The 22,563-nt window shown below is 45.0% G+C and overlaps 2 protein-coding genes and 1 non-coding gene across 5 annotated transcripts in view; 1 reads left to right on the top strand and 2 right to left on the bottom strand.

The window, feature by feature from the left end:
* EIF2B1 (eukaryotic translation initiation factor 2B subunit alpha) overlaps nucleotides 1-10,907 on the top strand; it is a 12,592-nt gene extending 1,685 nt beyond the window's left edge. For both annotated transcript variants that reach the window (XM_023206037.2, XM_023206045.3), the window contains 7 exons: nucleotides 1,148-1,284; nucleotides 1,396-1,512; nucleotides 4,189-4,301; nucleotides 4,862-4,930; nucleotides 6,799-6,874; nucleotides 9,166-9,291; nucleotides 10,005-10,907. In XM_023206037.2, the coding sequence (XP_023061805.1) occupies nucleotides 1,148-1,284; nucleotides 1,396-1,512; nucleotides 4,189-4,301; nucleotides 4,862-4,930; nucleotides 6,799-6,874; nucleotides 9,166-9,291; nucleotides 10,005-10,169 (803 nt within the window). In that variant the 3' untranslated portion in view covers nucleotides 10,170-10,907. The remainder of the gene's footprint in view (nucleotides 1-1,147; nucleotides 1,285-1,395; nucleotides 1,513-4,188; nucleotides 4,302-4,861; nucleotides 4,931-6,798; nucleotides 6,875-9,165; nucleotides 9,292-10,004) is intronic.
* Nucleotides 10,908-10,993: 86 nt separating this feature from the next.
* The window catches only part of DDX55 (DEAD-box helicase 55), a 19,536-nt gene continuing 7,966 nt past the window's right edge, over nucleotides 10,994-22,563 (bottom strand). Inside the window, exons 7-14 of one of the 2 annotated variants that reach the window (XM_023205986.3) lie at nucleotides 21,796-21,985; nucleotides 18,660-18,742; nucleotides 16,616-16,747; nucleotides 15,032-15,124; nucleotides 13,757-13,871; nucleotides 12,783-12,951; nucleotides 12,196-12,488; nucleotides 10,994-11,955 (exon numbers count right to left, since the gene is read on the bottom strand). In XM_023205986.3, coding sequence (XP_023061754.2) covers nucleotides 11,779-11,955; nucleotides 12,196-12,488; nucleotides 12,783-12,951; nucleotides 13,757-13,871; nucleotides 15,032-15,124; nucleotides 16,616-16,747; nucleotides 18,660-18,742; nucleotides 21,796-21,985 — 1,252 coding nt within the window. In that variant the 3' untranslated portion in view covers nucleotides 10,994-11,778. Of the gene's footprint in view, nucleotides 11,956-12,195; nucleotides 12,489-12,782; nucleotides 12,952-13,756; nucleotides 13,872-15,031; nucleotides 15,125-16,615; nucleotides 16,748-18,659; nucleotides 18,743-21,795; nucleotides 21,986-22,563 lie in introns of those variants that run through there. The other variant, XM_023205995.3, reaches the window with a different exon arrangement.
* Nucleotides 14,792-14,924, bottom strand: LOC111539106. The gene has a single exon (XR_002730580.1). It is a non-coding gene; the product is annotated as a small nucleolar RNA SNORA9 (small nucleolar RNA).

The following is a 22,563-nucleotide window of genomic DNA, read 5'->3' as shown; positions in this document are numbered from 1 at the left end:
TTTTTTTTTTTTTTTTTTTTTTTTTTGAGACAGTTTTGCTCTTGTCTCCCAGGCTGGAGTGCAATGGCATGATCTCTGCTCACTGCAACTTCTGCCTCTCAAGTTCAAGTGATTCTCTTGCCTCAGCCTTCCGAGTAGCTGGGATTACAGGCATGCACCATCACACCTGGCAAATTTTTTTATTTTTAGTAGAGACGGGGTTTCACCATGTCGGCCACACTGGTCTTAAATCCTGACCTCAGGTGATCTGTCCGCCTCGCCCTCCCAAACTGCTGGGATTACAGGCATGAGCCACTGTGTTCCGCCAGGAAAGTCTTCTCATGACTCTTAGAAATGTAGAAAGTGAGAGATGCATGTTTGCCTGCATAAAGTAGTACAGCTCCAAGCTCAGCTCATTTCAGACTTTTCAATCTGGAGAGAGCCCTTACGTTGTCATCAAAAGGATCCCTATCATAAGTGAAATATACTTTGAATCAAGAGTGACTATTTTATATTGTGTTAACCATGGTGCTTAAATTACAGTAGCAGTTCAGCTTTATAAGTGTTTATTAGGCCTCCACCTTGTGCCAGATTCTGTACAGATGTTATAGGGAATGTTCCAGAATAAATTCTGGTATTAGTATTATTTATTGTGATCCCCTAATTCAGCACCCTAAATGTTAGCATCTAGGTATAGCATGAAATCTTGTATAAGCAAAATAATAATAAGGCCTTTAATCTGAAGGGCAGGCCTAGAGACGCTTGTCTCTAAGGCAACCTCCAGTGTCTTCCCATTGTTCTTAAAATAACATCCAAACAACCTTAGCCTCACCACCTTGCAGAATTCATCTGTCGCTGCTCCTCAATGTGTTTCCATGCCTCAGCCTCCCAAAGTGCTGGGATTACAGGCGTGAGCCACCATGCCTGGCCACCCGGCTTTATTTCTATGTGTGCTTGTTTACTATCCGCTTCCTCTATTAGAATCAAAACTCCATCAGATCGTAACCCTAGGGGCCTGTCTTGTTCACTGATGTATCCCTCTTATCTAGAACAGTGCCTGGTATATAGTACGTACTTAGTAAATATTCATTGAATGAATGAATGAATTGAAGACACAGGTCGGGGCTGTGGTCCTAATGTGAACATCGCATTCCTTGGATCATTCCAGGGGAGACAATCCAGGGCCTGAGGGCGAATCTCACCAGTGCCATAGAAACTCTGTGTGGTGTGGACTCCTCCGTGGCAGTGTCCTCTGGCGGGGAGCTCTTCCTCCGCTTCATCAGCCTTACCTCCCTGGAATACTCCGTAAGCACCTGCTCTCCCTGGGGTTACCTTTCTACTTCTCCGTTTAGTGACAGACATTCTCAGCATTACCTGGATCTTCCCTGTCCCCTCAGTTTGCTCTTTTCTTCCTAGGATTACTCCAAATGTAAAAAGATCATGATTGAGCGGGGAGAACTTTTTCTCAGAAGAATATCACTGTCAAGAAACAAAATTGCAGATCTGTGCCATACTTTCATCAAAGATGGAGCGGTGAGTGGATTACCATCATGGCGTGGTAAGGAGGAGCAAGGGCTTCAAGTCCGACTGCCTGGGGTAAAATCCAGGCTTTGGCCATTCACTTGCTGTGGAGCCTTGGACAGGTTACTTAACCTCTCTGCACAGCTTTCTCATCTGTTCAATAAGGGTGAGAATAGTACCTACCTCCTGGGTTGTTGTGAGGATTAAATGAGGCAGGACATGTAAGGGGCAAGGGGTGTGAGGGCTTGGTATTGTGTCTGGCACTTAGTAAGTGCTGCGTGAATGTAGATCTTGTTATTAGAGACGGTTGTCATTGTAAACAGGCAGAGAGGGACAGTGGGACAGCATGTGTGATTCTTGATTTAATACAGTGTTTGACTAAAGTATTTTTATGATTGTGTATGTAGTAAATCTGAATTAACACAGAACAGCTCTTGTCACTGGTTAACACTGAGGACTTTCTTAGTGAAGGTTAGCAATAAAGGGAGATTGAGGGAAATTTTCTTTTTAACTTCATTTTAGATGCTATTACGGAGATGTAAAGCGGCTCAGTGTTTATAAGTTAAGTGAGGAAAGACAGGAGGTGCACGCTGAGCCATCTCCCAGCACGGGTGTAATGACACTTTCATAATGCCCCTCCCACCAGCATACGTCCTTTTGCCACCTCGGCCTCCCCGACCATAAAATTACTTACTTGCATTTTGACTCTTAAATCTTGTCCTCCATTTTACTAGCCCCTTCCCAACCTTTGACATAGGTTATTAAATAAATGGCATAATAGATGTGAGTGAAACTTGTACAAAAGCCAGTTGCAAATAAAGCCTTTTTTTGGGCAAGTGGAGGCAAGGTTGTGACTTCCTTTCACTGGGGCCTTCTCCTTCCACAGACCTGCTGTGCCATCAGTATTGTGCAGGTTTCGTTTGCTCTAGTGTAGTGTGATACATGTGTATTTTACCTGCAGTCACCTACTCAGGACTGATTTAGACAAAATTCATAGCAGAGCTGCTCAGATTTAAAAGTGCAGGGGAGTCAGCTAGGGTCTTATTAAATGCTGATTGGGATTCAGTGGGTTTGGGCTAGGGCCCAAGAAGCTGCCTTTCTAACAGGTTCTCAGGTAAGACCCAGAAAGGAGCTAGAGAGCCGGTTCTGCCCTCTTGTCTTATTCTGTCTTCTGCACTCTTCCATAGAAAAGAGGTTATGGAGGCTGGTCATGGTGGCTTATGCCTGTAATCCCAGCACTTTGGAAAGCCAAGACGGGCAGACTGCTTGAGTCCAGGAGTCCAAGACCAGCCCGGGCAACATGACAAAACCTCATCTCTACTAAAAATACAAAAACTTAGCCAGGCGTGGTGGCACAATCCAGCTACTCGGGGGGCTGAGGTGGGAGAATCACCTGAACCCAGAAAGTTGAGGCTGCAGTGAGCTGAGATCATACCACTGCACTCCAGCCTGGGCAACAGGAGTGAGATCCTGTCTCACCAAAAAAAAAAAAAAAAAAGAAAGAAAAGAGGTTATGGGCCCACTACAGTGGCTTATGTGTGTAATCCTAGCCAGAGGTTCGCTTGAGGCCAGGAATTCAACACTAGCCTGAGCAACATAGGGAGAGAGGCCCTATTTCTACAAAAAGTAAAATAAATTAGCTAGTCATAGTGCTGCACATCTGTAGTCCCAGCTACTGGGGTGGCTGAGGTGGGAGGATCGCTTGAGCCCAGGATGTCAAGGCTACAGTGGGCCATGAACACTCCACTGCACTCCAGCCTGGGCATCAGAGCAAGACCTTGGCTCAAGAAAGAAAATAAAAGAAATTATGTATAAGTATCTACACGTTGCATGCATGCCACAGATAGGTTGTGATTACCCCAAACAGTTTATAAATTCAAAAAAATTAGCCATCATTTCAAAATTGGATTTTTGGCCTCTGTAAGCAAAACTGTCACCTCGTCTGGCAATCATGGGGCCACATGACAACAGCTAGGGCTGAGGAGTCCCGGCCCTCCTTAGCCTTTTCTTTCTGAGACAGGGTCTCACTCTGCTGCCCAAACTAGAGTATACTGGCACGTTTACGGCTCACTGCAGCCTCAACCTCCCAGGCTCGAGTGATCCCCCCACCTTAGCCTCCCAAGTAGCTGGGACTATAGGCACATGCCGCTGCATCCAGCTAATTTTTTTTGTTGTTATTTTTTGTAGAGATGGGGTCTTGCCAAGTTGCCCAGACTGGTTTTGAACTCCTGGGCTCAAGCAGTCCTCCAACCTTGGCCTCCCAAAATGCTGGGATTACAGGCGTGAGCCAGCACACCCAGCCTTCCGTAGCCTTTTCGCTTTGCTGCTGGCCCCACCCAACCTGCTGCAGTGACTTCTGCTACCTGCCTGGTTCCCATAGGCCTGAGTGTGCAAACCATGTCTTAGAAATAGGGAAACCAACCCAAGGGAACCTCATGGAGCCTTCAGCTATCCAGGCTTTTGTATCCTTTGGGTAACACTGTGTGGGAGTTCCACTTCTGCACCTGCTATGGGATGTGAGACCTGGCAGAAACTTTTTCAGCTTGCAAATGGGATGGAAACTGTACCATCAGGTCTCCTTTCTGGTTGTGGATTTGTGAGAAAGTGTACAGAGACGCGCCGCAGTGCAGAGGGCGTGAGTGAGCAGCAAGGAGCCTGCCCCTTTGACAAAGCTTTCTTGGTCCACAGACAATATTGACTCACGCCTACTCCAGAGTGGTCCTGAGAGTCCTGGAAGCAGCCGTGGCGGCCAAGAAGCGATTTAGTGTATACGTCACAGAGTCACAGCCTGATTTGTCAGGGCAAGTACCTTTCTGTTCAGTTATGTGCCCAGCCATCATTGTACAGAGCCAACTGCAGATTAGAGTCCAACAGAATCAGAACCAGAATGTGCCCCCAACCTGCCAGCAGTCAGCATTGCCTTTCATTGTACCTTTTCCTGCCTTTGGAATAAAAATCACTGAATTTGCAGCAGGTCACAGTATAGACTAGGGGGTTTCACTTAAGTAGTTCACTCTGTGGTAGAGCAGAGCTTTATTGATGAAAGATTTTTATGAAGGAATAGGTAACTCACATCTCCCTCTCTCTAAATGATAATAAAAGCAAAACTTCCTCCTTTTTTCCTGAATTTACATCTCTTACCCAGAGTCTCTAAGAGTATAGTTTTCCAAAAATACTTCTTTCTAAAAAACCCAAATTCTTGTTTCCTTAGTCCGAAGTCTTGGGATCTGCCCCTTAACCCATTAGTATTAATGTGAGTTTCAAGCAAACATCCACTGTCCCCACTAAGTGACTCATCATACATCACTGTGGGACTGTCTTGTACTTTCTCTAACATTCTAAAAATGTATGTCATCTTCAGTAAGAAAATGGCTAAAGCCCTCTGCCACCTCAACGTCCCTGTCACTGTGGTGCTAGATGCTGCTGTCGGGTGAGTGCCCATCTTCCCCAGCCATAATCACCTCCCCCACCCCACACTGGCTCACAGCAGGGTTTTCACATTGAAAGTTTGAGTCCCATTCATAAAACCACAGCAGGTAGCGTCCTGCTTCTTAATTAATAGCTGCCCTGAACCAGCAAGCTTGTTATGAGGCTGTGATAGCATCCAAAGAAGACAGAGCTGTAGCATGTTGGGGAGACTGGGAGCTGTGTCTATAGCTTTATGGCTGTGTGAGTGCGTTTTTTTGTTTATTTGTTTTTGTGTTTTTTGGGGTTTTATTTTTTTTTTGAGATGGAGTCTTGCTCTGTCGCCCAGGCTGGAGTGCAGTGGCGCAATCTCGGCTCACTGCAAGCTCCGCCTCCCAGGTTTATGCCATTCTCCTGCCTCAGCCTCCCGAGTAGCTGGGATTACAGGCGCCCACCACCATGTTCAGCTAATTTTTTGTATTTTTAGTAGAGACAGGGTTTCACCGTGTTAGCCAGGATGGTCTCGATCTCCTGACCTCGTGATCCGCCCGCCTTGGCCTCCCAAAGTGCTGGGATTACAGGCGTGAGCCACCATGCCCGGCCTGTTTGTTGAGACAGTGTCTTGCCCTGTCGCCCAGGCTGGAGTGCAGTGGTGCGTTCTTGGTTCACTGCAATCTCCGCCTCCCAGGTTCAAGTGATTCTCCTGTCTCAGCCTCCCAAGTAGCTGGGATTACTGACGCGTGCCACCATGCCAGGTTAATTCTTTTGTATTTTTAGTAGAGGTGGGGTTTCACCACGTTGGCCAGGCTGGTCTCGAACTCCTCACCTCAGGTGATCTGCCCGCCTCAGCCTCCCAAAGTGCTGGGATTACAGGCATGAGCCACCACGCCCGGCCAGTGTGAATGCATTTTAAGAGCAAAGTACAAAGATCAGTTGGGATCAGCAGAGGGTAATCAGGGCCTCTGTTTCTGTGAAGACCTGGCTGTCCTCAGTGGCATGCTGGGATGCTTTGTCTCACCTAGAAGATGCAGCTTCCATCGCAAAGCCAATGTCACATGTTCCTGGGATTGTCAGTGTATTTCACAAGAGAAAACAAGAGTAATGATCTCTTGGAATGAAAACAAAATAGATGATTAAGGAAATTAGGAATGTGTTCAAAAGTAAGCATTTTGAGGAATTCTTCTAATTGCTCATTTTAGAAACTAAATTGGCCTTCATCCTACCAGAAAGATTCTTAAGTTTGGGCACAGTGGCTCATACCTGAGGCAGGTGGATCGCTAGAGTACAGGAGTTGGAGACCAGCCTGGGCAATACCCATCTCTACAAAAAAAATACAGAAATTAGCTGGGCATGATGGCGTATGCTGTGGTCCCAGCTACTTGGGAGGCTGAAATGGGAGGATCACTTGAGCCTAAGAGGTAGAGGTTTGGTCTGAGATCATGCCACTGCACTCTAGCGTGGGCAACAGAGTGAGACCTTGTCTCAAAAAAAAAGAAAAGATTTTAAAATTGCATAACACATTTGTCCAACTTCAGATCACATCAGATTTTAAAATTTTGTTTGATTTGAACTGAAGTAGAACAGAAAGTAGAGGATACCACACTTGGAAGGATGACTGCTGTGTCAGGACATTCTTGCTTCAGTTACACACATATGTACGTGTGCATGCGCCGGGCGGCAGTGTGAAGTGTATGTCTCATTGTAGTGTCATGAACAAAAAACGCCCCTGGTAACAATGCCAGGGGTCTATCGCGTGTTAAGCGCTCTTTAAAAAAAACAAGTAGTTATGGGAGGAACTTACCTTGATAGAAATGGAGTATTGATCTTTGCAGATGATGATGCTACTCGTTAAAGACAAGAAAATAAAGCATGAAAAGCTTTTTTTCCCCTTAGCTACATCATGGAGAAGGCAGATCTTGTCATAGTTGGTGCCGAAGGAGTTGTTGAAAACGGAGGAATTATTAACAAGGTAGGAGTGTCAGTTCTCCCCAGTTCCCTGCTCTAGACTTGGAGGTGTCTTGCTGACCTAGGACACCACAGCAGTGTTGTTGATTACACTTCCTTCTAACTTTGCTTCACTTCAGGACTTCATCATGGTATTGAGTTGTTGCCCAGTTCCCATAAGTCATAGCAATGGTCAGTCCAGTTTTGGTCAAATCTTTCTTCTTTTTAGGTTGATCTACATAAATGAAGACAATGTAATTTGGTCAGGTGTGATGGCTGATACCTATAATCCTAGCAGTTCAAGAGGCCAGGGTGGGAGGATCACTTGAGGCCTTGAGTTCAAGACCAGCCTGGGCAACATAGTGAAACCCTGTCTCTACAAAAAATTAGAAAAATTAGCTGGGCGTGGTGGTGCTTGCCTGTAGTTCCAGCTGCCCAGGAAGCTGAGGCAGGGGTATCACTGGAGTCCAGGAATTTGAGATTGCAGTAAGTTATGATTACACCACTGCATTCCAGCCTGGGTGATGGTGAGATCCTGTCTCAGAAAAAACAAAAAAAAAGGTATAATTTATATTTAATTTATACAAAATTGGCTTGAATTGGAATTGGGGTTTGGTTTTTAATTCTTTATGTGTACATTTTATTCTTTATCATACATATACACATAATAAAAACATACAAATATTTTAAAATATGTGTATATTTACATATAAAGTATATATGTATAAAATGTGTATTTATATATAAATTTTTTTTTTTTTTAATAGAGACACGTTCACTCTGTTGGCCAGGCTGTAGTGTAGTTCAGTGGTCATAGCTTACTGCAGTCTTGAACTCCTAGCCTGAAGCAACCCTTCCACTCCTCAGAGTGCTAGGATTACAGGCGTGAGCCACTGTGGCCAGCCTGTCATTTGCTTTCATTTTAATGGAGCACATTTGACCTCCGTTTTTTATTACAATTTCTCTCTCCATTATTTAATTTAGAAAGGCTTCATGAAAGCTTTTTTTAGTTAAAATATACGTAACATAAGGCCGGGCGTGGTGGCTCACACCCATAATCCCAACACTTTGGGAGGCTGAGGCAGGCAGACCACCTGAGGTCAGGAATTTGACACCAGCCTAGCCAACATGGTGAAACCCCATGTCTACTAAAAATACAAAAAATTAGCTGGGCATGGTGGCGGGCACCTGTAATCCCAGCTACTTGGGAGGCTGAGGCAGGAGAATCGCTTGAACTTGGGAGGTGGAGGTCTGCAGAGTCACATGATAACTGTATATTTAACTTTGAGAAATATGATTTTCCACAGCAGCTGCACTACTTTACATTCCCACTAGCAAAGCACAAAGGTTTCAGTTTCTCTACATCCTTGCCAATACTTGTTTTTTTTTTTTTTTTGAGACAGAGTCTCACTCTGTCGCCCGGGCTGGAGTGCAGTGGCCGGATCTCAGCTCACTGCAAGCTCCGCCTCCCGGGTTCACGCCATTCTCCTGCCTCAGCCTCCCGAGTAGCTGGGACTACAGGTGCCCGCCATCTCGCCCGGCTAGTTTTTTGTATTTTTTAATAGAGATGGGGTTTCACCATGTTAGCCAGGATGGTCTCGATCTCCTGACCTCGTGATCCGCCCATCTCGGCCTCCCAAAGTGCTGGGATTACAGGCTTGAGCCACCGCGCCCGGCCTGCCAACACTTGTTTTGTTAAATTTTTTTATGTTTTGAGATGGAGTTTCACTCTTGTTGCTCAGGCTGGAGTGCAATGGCACCATCTTGGCTCACTGTAACCTCCGGCCCCCCGGGTTCAAGCGAGTCTCCTGCCTCAGCCTCCCTAGTAGCTGAGATTACAGGCGCCCCCCACCAACCCAGCATGCCCAGCTAATTTTTCGTATTTTTAGTAGAGATGGGGTTTCCCTATGTTGGCCAGGCTGGTCTCAAACTCCTGACCTCAGGTGATCCACCCACCTTGGCCTCCCAAAGTGCTGGGATTACAGGTGTGAGCCACCACATCCAGCCTCTAGTGGCTATTTCTATATCCTTGGAGAAACATTTGTTTTTTTTTATTCCAAAGTCAGAATTAGATATATTATGTACATACATAACTTTCTATTGCTGTTTTTTAGTTGTTCGTTTATCGTAATAAGAGACGAGGTCTCACTGTGTTGCCCAGGCTGGTGCCGAACTCCTGGACTCAGGTGATCCACCTGCTTCGGCCTCCCAAAATGCTGGGATACAGGCGTGCGCCACTGAGGCCAGCCTGCTTTTCTGTGGCTTCTACTTTGGATGCACTCTAGAGCTCATCCATTCCATTTCCTGCCTTCCCAGATTGGAACCAACCAGATGGCTGTGTGTGCCAAAGCACAGAATAAACCTTTCTATGCGGTTGCAGAAAGTTTCAAGTTTGTCCGACTCTTTCCACTAAACCAGCAAGACGTCCCAGATAAGTTTAAGGCAAGAGTTTTACATATTTGAAGGGGTACTAACGTCTAAACTGAAACTTTTGGAAATTGTAGTCCTAAGAATGTTCCAGTGTTTTTTCACTTCCTATTGCTACTTTCCCCAACACTTGGAATACAAAGATAAATTGGTGGCTGGACTCACACATTTGTCCCTAGAATTTCAGTCTTCAGTCTCTTTAAGTAGCACCATAGATGGGTGGAGAGGAAGCCAGAAGCTGGTGGGTAAATCCCAGCTTTGGGCTCGACTGAGGTCAGCTCCCATCACCACAACTTATAAACTGTGCGAGTTGAGGCAAGTCCTTTCATTTCAACCTCTGAACCTGTTTCCTTGTCTGTAAAATGGCACAGCGGTATCTGACAGGGTCATGAGGATTCTAAGATAGTCTTAGCACAGTCCCTGGCACACTGCAAGCTGTCTGTTGTGACTCTCAATCATACCTTGAGAGGTCTGGAGAAGTTAATCCGGCATGAGAATGAAGGGACGTGTGATTTAAGTTTCTTACACTACAGCTCTTGGCCAGCATGCCGCCATGATCTGGCTTATGGCCACAACTCCGCCCTCCTCTCCAGTGTCTTGCATAGCTAGCTTCTCCCATTTTCAAAGAGCAGTCTCAGGAAGTAGCACACTGATCACTCACGCCAAGGCCCCACCAGTACGGAGCCCTAAACTATTCAGTGCCGACTAATGTGTACTTCTCTCCTCAGTATAAGGCAGATACTCTCAAGGTCGCACAGACTGGACAAGACCTCAAAGAGGAGCATCCGTGGGTCGACTACACTGCCCCTTCCTTAATCACTCTGCTGTTTACAGACCTGGGCGTGCTGACACCCTCAGCAGTCAGCGATGAGCTCATCAAGCTCTACTTATAACCTGTGGGCCCTTTCCTGCCGAGGTACAGCTTCTGTAGTTGAGGCTGAGGCAGGGTGAGTAGCTGCTTGACACCCCAGTGAGCCAGGCCACAACTGAGATGTGTTTTAATAAAGATTTATGGAGTAAGGACTTAAAATCATACATCTTGGAGAACCTTTCTTATTCATTTTCAGTCGCATCTAAAAATGTGTCAGTTATTCTAAATCCCAACCTAAATTGTTCTTATGGTTTGTAGAAACTTTCCTTTTCAGTTTCCAGAAATACAAGTTAGATAATTGGCTACTTAACTGATGAAAGATGAGCCCAAGTCCGTCTCTCCTTATCCTCCCCTGCACTCGACTGATCTGCCAAAAGCATGCGAGATGCAGGGGAAAAGCAGCCTCACCCCTCTGCCACAAACGACCAACAGCTGGTCAGGACGTCACACGCGGTGCCTTGTGAGGGGCAAGAAACACTTGCCGAATCTGCGTCTGGCTTCCAGTGGTAAGCACATTCCTCAGCAGGATCAAGCCAAACAGTAAAAACTGTACCAAGAGAACACGAGGAGGGCAGAAACAACATTCAGCAACAGTATTCTGCATGGCTCACCGCTTAAGAAAATGCCTTCTGGAATATTTGTAAACTAAAGTTCTGTATGTGTAAGAGATGTTTAAATATGTTTGGGTCCTAAACAGCTTTTTAAAATTATACTTGGGAACAAATTCAGCATCTTTTCAAATAAACTCTATGATAAAGACTTTGATGTGGTCTTGCATCAATACTGCAAGCTGACCAGGCCATCTAGGGGAAAACACTGTCCAGCTACATTTACACACTTAAGACCCAGGCAATCATGACACCATTTATTCAACAGAAGGCATAAAAACTAATTCTCTTTCCCGGAATATGACTTAATGCCTCTGTTTTTCAGCTGTTCACCAAAAAAAAATAAAAATAAGAAAAAAATACTGGGACTATTCTTAACACAGAAAACCCCCTAGCACATTAGCCACCTCTGCAGGGCATCAAAGGATAACTGAAGCCCAGGGCCAAGGACATTCAGGAGGTCAGATGCCTAAAGATGCTAAGGAATGGTTTTGAAAATCAGAAGTCAAGAATACTTCAGTACCTTTATGTTTAAAAATAACTGTAAAACAGCCTCAGAAAAAAGAGCTCATATATATATAATATGTACATAGGTCTTTTTATGTGACCCATCATGATAAATAAATACTGACATCTATTATTTACACTCAAATAATTGTACATTTTCTTCTGTTAGACTACTTCAAGACTGGAATTGTTTTGTTGTTTTTAATGAGAGGGTCTGGCTGTGTTGCCCAGGCTGGTCTTGAACTCCTGGGTTCAAGTGATTCTCCTGCCTCAGCCTCCCAAAGTGCTGGGATTACAGGCAGGAGCCACTGCACCCAGCCAAGACTGAAATGTTTTTAGTAACATATTCCCAAGTGTGAAATCCTTCATTTCTCCCTTGTCTGAAAGGACAGCTTTCAGAGACATGATTCTTCTCAGATGTCTCCTGAAGTTTTGATTTCCATTAAAAGCAAACTGGAGCCATCCACCAAGCTAGGGAACAGCTATGCCCTTGTGGGTTCATCTGTGGCACTGGAATCAGCAGTCATCTTCCAAATCTGAGATCCCTAAATCCACTGTCTTGATTGTTCTTTTGCCAGTTGTCAACAAGCCCTTCTCAAATTCTTCTTCAGTTATTTTGCCTTTCTTAAGTTTTTTCAAGAGTCTTGTGTCATTGAGAAGTTCTTCCATGTCCTCATCTTCAATATCAGAACCCTAAGTACAGAAGAAACCAATAAACTACTAAATTTTTCAGCAATAGTGTTCTAGTGAAACCAGCAGTTTTAACTCAGGAACTATAAGCTCTCAGATCGGCTTCCGCAAATACAGCAAATTCCCCGCCCCAGTCGCCAACATAACAGAAATCTGAGAGCCCCACACAATTCCTATTTAAAGAACGACTACAATAATATTTGTTCAAGATTCTAAGTTAAAGTAAGTAAAACTAAACTTTACCTCTTCCCTTTTCCTTTTCTCATTCATTTTTTTCTTCTTTTCTTTTTTGGCCTTCTGCTTCGACCAAGCTTTATTTTTTATGAATTTTCTTCTCCCTTCATTTTCTGTTTTCTCTCTTCTTTGTTGCTCCAGGAGTTTCTGCCTCTGCTTTTCTCTAATTTTATCTTTAAATGGAATCGTGTCTGTATTAACGTCCACAGGCACAAAATCTGGAAACTGCTTTCCTCTCAATTCTGGCATCTTGGGCATCCTCAGCAGGGCAAAACCTTGAGCAAGGCTGGCAAAATCAAGATCTAATTCAATCAGAAGATCAGAGTTAGCACACACAACAGGATTAGAACAGTCAGTAATGGCTTACAATATAATTTTTTTCTAACCAAAGGGTTTAATGAATTCATTTAAATTAGAATGAAAATAATTATATTTTTACAAAGTTAAAAGGAATACTCAGCAGCCAGTGGCCAGTTTATTCTGCGTCTACTCAAAGCCTGGGAACACTTCCTTTTATGAGACAAAGCAATCTCATACTTGTAAGATCACCACATAGTTAAGATGGAGACATTATCACATGAAGAAGTCCAACTTACCCTTTAATCTGAAAATCAGGTTGCATTCATGCTTTGCATAAGCCTGGACATATGACACAAAAGCTTTCATGCCCTTTTCAAATACAGCTCTGTCGGCCAAGGCCATGGCCTTGAGTTTTGTCAGAAGGTCCACTGTGTTTCTCTGGAGCTTCATCTCCTGCAGGGGGCACTACACACACACACCACATTCTCACCTTCCCTGGTTGGCATCACATCCCCAGGGCTCCCCCATCACAACCAAGAAAACCAAAAGCAAAACAATTCCTTTTCACCTTTTGAGGTCTGAAGCCCAATTCCAACCCAAATATTTCACATGCTCTAAAAAGTATGTTAAATTTTTAAAAGAAAATTTAAAAATCAGTTTTCACATGACCATCCTAATCTAGTAGCAAAGTATAGCAACACTGGGTCTCTATTCACAAGTCTCTATTCACCCTTGCCTGGACCCCAGCAGGGCCTGCTACCGCACAGGAGGCTTGGTCACTCCGTGACCGAGGTGCCTCCACAGCCTTAAAGCCCACCAGGGTGGCCGGGCACAGTGGCTCATGCCTGTAATCCCAGCACTTTGGGAGGCCAAGGTGGGCACATCATCAAAGATCGGGAGTTTAAGATCAGCCTGACCAACATGGAGAAACTCCCTATCTACTAAAAATACAAAATTATCTGGGGTGGTGGCACGTGCCTGTAATCCCAGCTACTTGGGAGGCTGAGGCAGAAGAATCCATTGAACCCGGGAGGCAGAGGTTGCAGTGAGCCGAGATAGCGCCATTGCACTCCAGCCTGGGCAACAAGAGTGAAACTCTGTCTCAAAAAAAAAAAAAAAAAAAAGTCCACTAGGGCCCCACACTGCCACCACCAGCCCAGCCCCAGTGAGTTTGCAATTTGTAATTTCATTTGCTGACCACATGCTGGAGAAGAACTTTTCCAGCTATCCCGTCACTAGGCATTCTATCTGAAAAAGGATGGCAGCTTACTTTCTGGTTAATTGCAAGGAAATTGACATATGACTCTTCCATGGGTAGGAGGAACACCAGAGCGCTGCCCCCGTGGCCAATGCGAGCTGTGCGACCGCAGCGATGCACGAAGGCACTGTGAGAACACAGAATGGAAATGGGTACCCAGGTGAAGACAGCTGAACAGAGCTCAGGCTCCAGCCAATGGCTGATGCAGCTAAAATGCTATGGGGAGCCTCTAGCCTCCACAGCTCAGTGTGGACTTGGTCACTTACTAATGTGAAAAATAGAAGAACTGGCAATTAAACCAGCACTGCAGACAGATATGATTCTGTAATAAACATTTAATGTGAATTCTAAGTAAAACTTGTATCTTTCTCTCTGATCAGACAGGTGGGACATGGTCCCCAGTGGAAAAATCTGGGAAACAATGAAAAATACAAAGAATAAAATGAAAATGACCAATAATCTCAGGAGTAATCATCAACACTTGGGGGTTTATAGGCATCTTCCTATGCGTGGACGCATGTATTAGGAATACATGCTGACTTTGGAGAAAGTAGTTGTAATTTTCACATGTGGTGTTAGGTACTGCTTTTTTCCATTTAGACATTCTATTGTGTGTTTCTGCAAGAACTGAAAATAATTGAAAATACTTTTAATTGCTGCCAATACAGTATCACTATTTCACCACGAATGGGTTATTCGTCCATTTGCCTATTTTTGCCTCTTAAAACAATGGGTTTTGTTTTGAGACAGAGTCTCACACTGTTGCCCAGGCTGGAGTGCAGTGGCACATTCCATTGCCACCTCTGCCTCCTGCGCTCAAGCCATTCTCCTGCCTCAGCCTGAGGAACTGGGACTAAAGGCACACACGCCTAACTAATCTGTATATAGATTTTTTGTAGAGACGGGGTTTTGCTAAGTTGCCCAGGCTAGTGAATTCCTGGGCTCAAGCGATTCACCCGCCTAGGCCTCCCAAAGTGCTGGGATTACAGGCGTGAGCCACCGCGCCTGGCCTCAAATAATGTTTTGTTGTTGTTTTTTGTTTTCTCTCATTGTCTGAAATTTCTATAACCTTGCTCTACATGGAGCAGGGCAAGGCCTCAAACCGTTTCAAAACTGTTCTGGCAAGCACTGTAGGAATGCACGGGGTCACTGCAGACCCAAGCACGCTGGAGGCTTGCTATAAAATAATGTTTCAATGAACATCATTATCTGTTTATCTTCTTCGGGATTCCTACTTCATCAGGCCAGCTTCCTCAACAGAGAGTGGGTGGCAGCCTCGCACCATACCTCGCATTGCTGGGAGGGTCATACTGCAAAACCCAGTTGACTTCAGGAATATCAATTCCCCGGGCCATCACATCAGTGCACACTAAAATCCCACTAGAAATGAGAAAACAGCATTCTGAGTAAGGAGGCCACCATCTTCATCACCATCACACAGCCTACTGATCTTGATGACCGTGACACACAGGTGCTGCAGCTTCTCACAGAAGCACACGCTTAAGGTAGTATTTTGATTTTTTCTTCTTTCTACAAATCTCTAGGACTTCATAAATTCCAATAAAAATTGGAGGGAGGTGAGAGACAGCAAAGGGATTTTTAAAATTACAACATTTCCATTTGAAAACCGAAACTGTATGGGTCTAATTGTTTGTAGCCATCTGAAAAACAACAGACACTTCACTCTGTAACTGAGGCCTCGCAGTCAGGTATATCGCTTTGTCCAAAAGAGGACTTTTAATATAGCCAGATGGTCAATGATTAAGAAAAACAGAAAACTGTTATTTGTCAGCACAAACAGAAACAAGTTATGGTCATTGGAACAAGTTCCCTGCTGTGTAGTCACAAGCCTGATAGGCAGACAGTTTTGTTTTTTTTTTGAGACGGAGTCTCTCTCTGTCACCCAGGCTGGAGTGCTGTGGCCAGATCTCAGCTCACTGCAAGCTCCGCCTCCCAGGTTCACGCCATTCTCCTGCCTCAGCCTCCCAAGTAGCTGGGACTACAGGCACCCGCCACCTCGCCCGGCTAGTTTTTTGTATTTTTTAGTAGAGACGGGGTTTCACTGTGTTAGCCAGGATGGTCTCGATCTCCTGACCTCGTGATCCGCCCGTCTCGGCCTCCCAAAGTGCTGGGATTACAGGCTTGAGCCACCGCGCCCGGCCTAGCAGACAGTTTTATTGTTTGTTTGTTTGTTTTGTTTTTTGAGATGGAGTCTCGCTCTGTCGCCCAGGCTGGAGTGCAGTGGCGCAATCTTCTCAGCTCACTGCAAGCTCCACCTCCTGTGTTCACGCCATTCTCCTGCCTCAGCCTTCCGAGTAGCTGGGACTACAGGCGCCTGCCACCATGCCCGGCTAATTTTTTGTTTTTAGTAGACACGGGGTTTCACCGTGTTAGCCAGGATGGTCTTGATCTCCTGACCTTGTGATCCACCCGCCTCGGCCTCCCAAAGTGCTGGGATTACAAGCATGAGCCACCGTGCCCACCCTTAAGCCACAGACAGTTTCTACACCAACAGGACAAATGGATTTGCTCCTTGCTGCTTGACAGTCATCACAACCTTTCCCTGGGCCAGGCACAGAGCAATCTGGGCGTGAAGACAATGCACAGGGCTCCTGTGTCACAGAGCCTGCCGTCTAGCACAGAAGTTCAGTAACTAGGGAAATGACATAGCAAAAGGCAAAGTGATTAGAACAGGGCAGTGGAGGCTCTGGGCATTTACAGAGATGTGATAACCAGGTTAGAGAGAGAAGAGGGTTCCAGGCAGGAAAAACAACACAAGTGAACAGCACAGGCTACTGGAGAATGGGGTGTTTGGGGACCTAAAAGAGCAGTGTGGCAGGAAAGCTGTTACCTCCAATGAAGCTCACCCACCTTTGCAATTTGCGGAACTCCATGAAGATCTTATTGCGTTTATATTTCATCTTTCCATGAATGCACATAATCTTCACGCCCTTCACCAGCGCCTCCAGAGCCTTCCCATAGTATTCCACACAGGCACAGGTGCTGCAAGAGGGACAGAGGGCTTAGAGTCATTGACCACCTTGGTCCTTCTACAACCGCAAGAGGGGAACTGTGAGCAATAGCTGCATTAGACACAGCCTAACTACGAGCCCTCCCTAGGGGAATGACGAGACTGGCAGTGGAAATCATCCACAACTGAGTTCTCAATCTGTAATCCTCTCAGCCAATGAAAGGCCAATCTTTTGACAAAATACCTTAAACATGAGTTAAAACCCCCAAAGACATATTCTACTGTCTAAAGATGTTCTAACAGGAAATCTCCCTGACCCCAAAAAAGGAATTGAAGTGAAACAGTCATTCAGAACAAAAGCAATGACATCTTAGCCACAAATAGTCTTACAATATTTAAAAACATTCCTGCTTTTCCTTTAGGGAACTGCTTCTTCCCCAATTAGCAGGATTCCCAATGGCTCAGCAAATAACCCAAGCTAGACCAATCAGATCCCTTCTCCCAGATATTTGGGACTTGGAGCTGAGTCATCCAAGGACAAAAAGGAGGTTGGCAGAGTCATCCCAATAAAGATATACCCTAAAGAGATGGCCCATGAACTCCTGCCAGGGAGCCTCCTTCCCTGGGAGTGGACACTCAGCATTCTCTGAATCTGTGAGTTCCTTACCCAGCACCCTTCTAATACAGTTCACCCTGGACTCTGTTCCTTACTGGAAGCATTCCCCAGTGATTTCCCATCCTTTTGCAGATGAGGGAACTGAAACTTCCCAGAAACACAGAGTAAGTGGCAGCACCAGAACCCAGGTCAAATGCTCCTCCCACTATACCAGACTACTGCATTCCAGTTTGGGCTAACTCCTGTCTACTTCAGTTCCTCCACCTATGCTGTGACTGCCACCAGACTGGTCCGTCTTTCCACCTTGAGTCACATAGTAGGTAACGCAGTGGTGTTTCACACACTAAGCCTCATCACCCACAGATCTGGTGGGTTCTGAAATCAATTTAGTGGGTCTCGACCAGTATTTTTAAAACATTAACAGCTGGAGTAGAACAGAATAGAAAACATCCCACCTAGCAGAGTGTGGTTTTGTGAAAATCGTTGTTTTATTGTCTTGTTTGGGTGTGTACCAAATTGTACTTCTTACTGTGGGTCATGGTCAATATTGCATTTTATTTGTAGGATAACACATGGAAAAGTAATATAAAATTATTTTTTATGTACTGCTAAAGATCAACACATTTATCTCTGGAGAAAAGGGGAAAAGAACCAACAGTCCAAAGAACATATGCATCTGTTCCTACACTGCCTTCTGACCACAGGACAAAACCCCACTGTGGCGGACTCCAGGGATGGCTGATAAACACTATTCCCAACCACTTCTTGCTTCGCTGGCCACTACCACAGAGCCAGAAAAGCTGTGCGCTCATTTTCTCTGCTGCTCTTGAAGTGAGGGGCCACCACATGACCCACTTTTGGCCCCTAAGATGAATTCACAGCTGAAGTCAGCTAGGGCAGAGGGGTTTCGGAGGAAGCTCTTTGCTTTACTGATTAAAAGGCATGGATATAGCTAATATTGCCATACGCCCCCTCTGCCTATCCCCCCTTATCTTTCTTCAGTGTAGACATGACAGGGTATAATAGTGGTCATCCAGAATCCATGAGGTGACACACAGGAAGAGAAGACCAATCACATCAACATTGATCTTGACATGAATGACATATGAAACCCCTGTGAGAAACGGCCTCTGCCTTTGGACTTATTTTTACAGGACAAAAATAAAGCCAACCTTGTTCAAACCACGAAAGTTGGGTTTTCAGTTACTTGCAGCCAAAAGCATTCCCGAGAGAACCATGCTAGATGGAATCCAAAACCCAAAGGCCGCATGCACCTGCACATTCTGCCTGAATCCCTGACGCCCCTACCACAGAGACCAGAGGAGTACCTGAAGAAGACCAGGTGTTTCTCCTGCTTATGATTGCGAAGAAAATGGACCAGCTGATTAAATTTCTCATCTGCCTTGCATACCTGCAAAAGAAAAAGGGAAACTAATAAAAAACATATTTGGCAATAATAATCCCCATGGCTATTTTCAGTTTCAGCATTAAATTTTAAGGAATGTCATTTTCCCCATGGGTAGGACAGACTTTAGTCAGAATGTTAACTGGTCTACCTAGCTCAGAATAAACATCGACATGTGCTGCTGCCTCTAAAAGTTAAAATTTGTATGTCACAAAATCATACAGCTCAGAGAAACATAGTCATCCAACAGGCAACAGTTCCCAACTCCCAATCCCAATATACATGAGAGCTGGTACACCATTTCCAGAGTAGATTTTTATTTATTTATTTTACCTTTTCTTTTTCTTTTTTTTTTTTTAAGAGACAGACTCTCAATATGTTGCCCAGACTGGTCTCAAACTCCTGGCCTGGCCTCCAGCGATCCTCCCACCTCAGCTCTAAAGTGCTGGGATTACAGGCGTGAGCCACCTAACCCAGCCAAATGATATATATATTTTTTTAAATGCAGATTCTTGGGTACGACATACAGATTCTGATTCAGTAGGTCTGAGATTAGACCTAAGAATCCATATTATTTAAGAGTTCCCCCAGGAAATTCTGATGCCAAGTTCAGAAGTCACTGTTCTAAGATGAATAATGATTTCCAGAGAGCAATGTACATAATTATTTAAAAGGCTTCCATGGACTCAGACCCCACTGCTTTTTTTCATAATGCAATCAAGTCCTCCATTCAAACTCCCAAATTAGAGACATTAAATTTACCTGAATGCATTCATCCTATTTTTACCAAAACCAAATGCCCAGTTTGGAATTTTTCCTCATGTACTCAGCCATCTTTCTAAATGCAAAATGAATGCAAAACAACAGAATGCAACAGTAGCCACAGTGGGTGTCCAAAGCTAACATTAGTACGAGTATCCCTCATCCAAGGTCCATGGAACTTGAAGTGTTTTTTGGCTTTTGAATTCTTTCAGATTTTGGAATAGCTGCACTATACTTACCAGTTGAGCATCCCTAATCTGGAAATCTGAAATCTAAAATACTCCAACAAGCATTTCCTTTCCGCATCATGCTGGCATTCAAAAAACTTCAGATTCTGGAAAATTCTGGATTTTGAAATTTCAAGTTAGGAATGCTCAACCCATACTTACCCTGTACTAAGCACTATCATGAACATTTTTGCATGGATTAATTAATCCTCCAGCAACCCTACAAAGCTGTATACTACTGTGGCCCCCATTTGACAAGTGAGGACCTCTAAGTTCACGGGTTAATTTAGTAGGGGCCAAAGCCAAGATACGCACCAGGCAGTCCTGCTCTAGCGCCCATGCTCTCCACACTACCCTGTGCAGAGTCCTTCCCTCTGCTTGGGAAGAGCTAGCCTCCTCCCTCACCCAGCCCGGACTGTCAGAAACATCAATGGCAACTACAACTCCCACTTCTGATGAGCCTATCTGATCTCGACGACACTCTCCAGGCACACTAGGTGCAGTTTCTCATTTGCAAACTCATTCTACCTTTAATCTGCCTACAAATTGACACAAAGAGGAGAGCAGCCTCGACAACCTCACAGTCTACAGCAATAGGAACACTCTGGTTTCAAGACCAGCCTCCTTCATTTTGAACAGCAGACATGTTCAGGAGCTAGGGAACCCCTCCAGGCCTAAAGAAAAATTTAACCTGAAAAAGCTTATTGCAAAAAAGAAAGAAAAGTCCCAGCCCCAGGCTGGTGGGACAATGTACCATCAGCAGTGGCACTGGCCTGTGGGTTCCTCCGTGCCCTGATGGTGCTGCCTCCCCTGCAGCCTGTGTTCTCTGCACTTGTGCCTCGTGGCCCATCCCAGCAACGGGACGGAACAGAACAGGGGTGGGGAGTGGCCTCATTACTAAACAATCAAATTGCCAAAAGCCCATCTACTTCCTTGTGAAGAAACTACAGAAGCTAGCAGCCAGTATTTACTACTAGAAATTCAGCATATTTGGGCCGGGCACGATGGCTTGTGCCTGTAATCCCAGCACTTTGGGAAGCTGAGGCAGGCAATCATGAAGTCAGGACTTCAAGACCAGCTTGGCCAATGTGGTGAAACCCCACCTCTACTAAAGATACAAAAAGTTAGCCGGGCATGGTGGCACACGCCTGTAATCCCAGCTACTCGGGAGGCTGAGGCAGAAGAATTGCTTGAACCCGGGAGGCAGACGTTGCAATGAGCCAAGATCGTGCCACTGCACTCCAGCCTGGGTGAGACACTGTCTCAAAACAAAACAAACAAACAAACAAAAAGGCTGGGTGTGGTGGCTCACGCCTGTAATCCCACCACTTTAGGAGGCCAACGTCGGCAGGTTACCAGGTCAGGAGATCGAGACCATCCTGGCTAACAGGGTGAAACCCCGTCTCTACTAAAAAAAATACAAAAAATTAGCCAGGCATGGTGGCGGGTGCCTGTAGTCGCAGCTACTTAGGAGGCTGAGGCAGGAAAATGGTGTGAACCCGGAAGGCGGAGCTTGCAGTGAGCTGAGATCGTGCCACTGCACTCCAGCCTGGGTGACAGAGCGAGACTCCGTCTCAAAAAAAAAAAAAAAAAGAAATTCAGCATATTTGATGCAGGTCAAAAATACACAACATTTACAGAGTAGAACATTTCTACCCCACAAAGTCTCCTCAGGAGTGAGTCTGTCATTTGATTTTCTGTGTTCCACCTGCACATCTAACTATGCCCTTCTCTGTGACACAGGCTGTTCTGACAGGCCTAGGAACTACAGAGTTTAATCATGCCTGCACCCAGCACACCCCAAGCATGTAAAATAGAAACATTTTGTCACTGGAGAGTAGGAGGTTCAGAGACACTGTCCTTAGAGACTGTGCTTAAAATACATTTATGCCCAGTTTAACTAACTTATTCATTCAATGAGCAGGAACACCCAGACCATTTCTCCTAGCTCTGTCCCCAAATGCATTTCATGTGTGCTACAGGGTCTCATATATTTATTCTACCAGTACAATTTCCATAAAAAGAGCACTGGTCATTATCACTAAGTAAGAAGCAAGCCCAGGCGCTCACCATGTAGTAGTTTTCCAGGCGGGAGGGGGTCTTCTGGACGCTGCTGGCTGCCACGCCCTTCTCCTTCACCGAGACCCGGACAGGGTTCCGGAGGCCCGCTCTCACCAAGTTCTCTACTTCCTGCGTCTGAGTGGCAGAGAAAAGGCCTGTTCTCCTCTGCTTTGGCAAAAACTCCAGGATGGTGTTGATGCTGATAAAAAGAGGGCTCACACTTAACCGCTCACTTGCCAGCATAATCAACACACAGTGCTTCATGATACGAAACAGGTATTCAGAAAGACTGAAAGTGAAGCCATCAAAATATTTATAGCACATACACTGGGAGGTGAGATGATGGGTGATTCTTTGTTTCTTCTTTATACTTTCATTTTTCCAAGGTTCCTCACATTTTAGCATACAATTATACAATTATAATGATATGTGAATTATATCCCATTAAACTGTTTATTAAAAAACAACAAAACTGCCAGGTGTGATAGCTCATGCCCGTAATCCCAGCACTTCGGGAGGCTGGGATGGGAGGATCTCCTGAGCCCAGGAATTTGAGACCAACCTGGGCAACATAAGGGGATCTTGTCTCTGCAAAAATTAAAAAAAAAGAAACAAGGCATGATGGCATGTGCCTGTAGTCCCAGATACTCAGGAGGCTGAGGTGGGAGGATCACTTAAGCCCAGGACATAAAAGTTGTAATGACCCAAACTCATGCCACTGCATTCTAGCCTGGATGACAGAGTGAGACCCTGTCTCAAAAAAAAAAAAAAAAAAAA

Source organism: Piliocolobus tephrosceles, chromosome 10 (genome assembly GCF_002776525.5).
Source record: "Piliocolobus tephrosceles isolate RC106 chromosome 10, ASM277652v3, whole genome shotgun sequence".
In the NCBI taxonomy this organism is placed as follows: domain Eukaryota; kingdom Metazoa; phylum Chordata; class Mammalia; order Primates; family Cercopithecidae; genus Piliocolobus; species Piliocolobus tephrosceles.
This window is presented reverse-complemented; position numbering and strand designations above follow the sequence as displayed.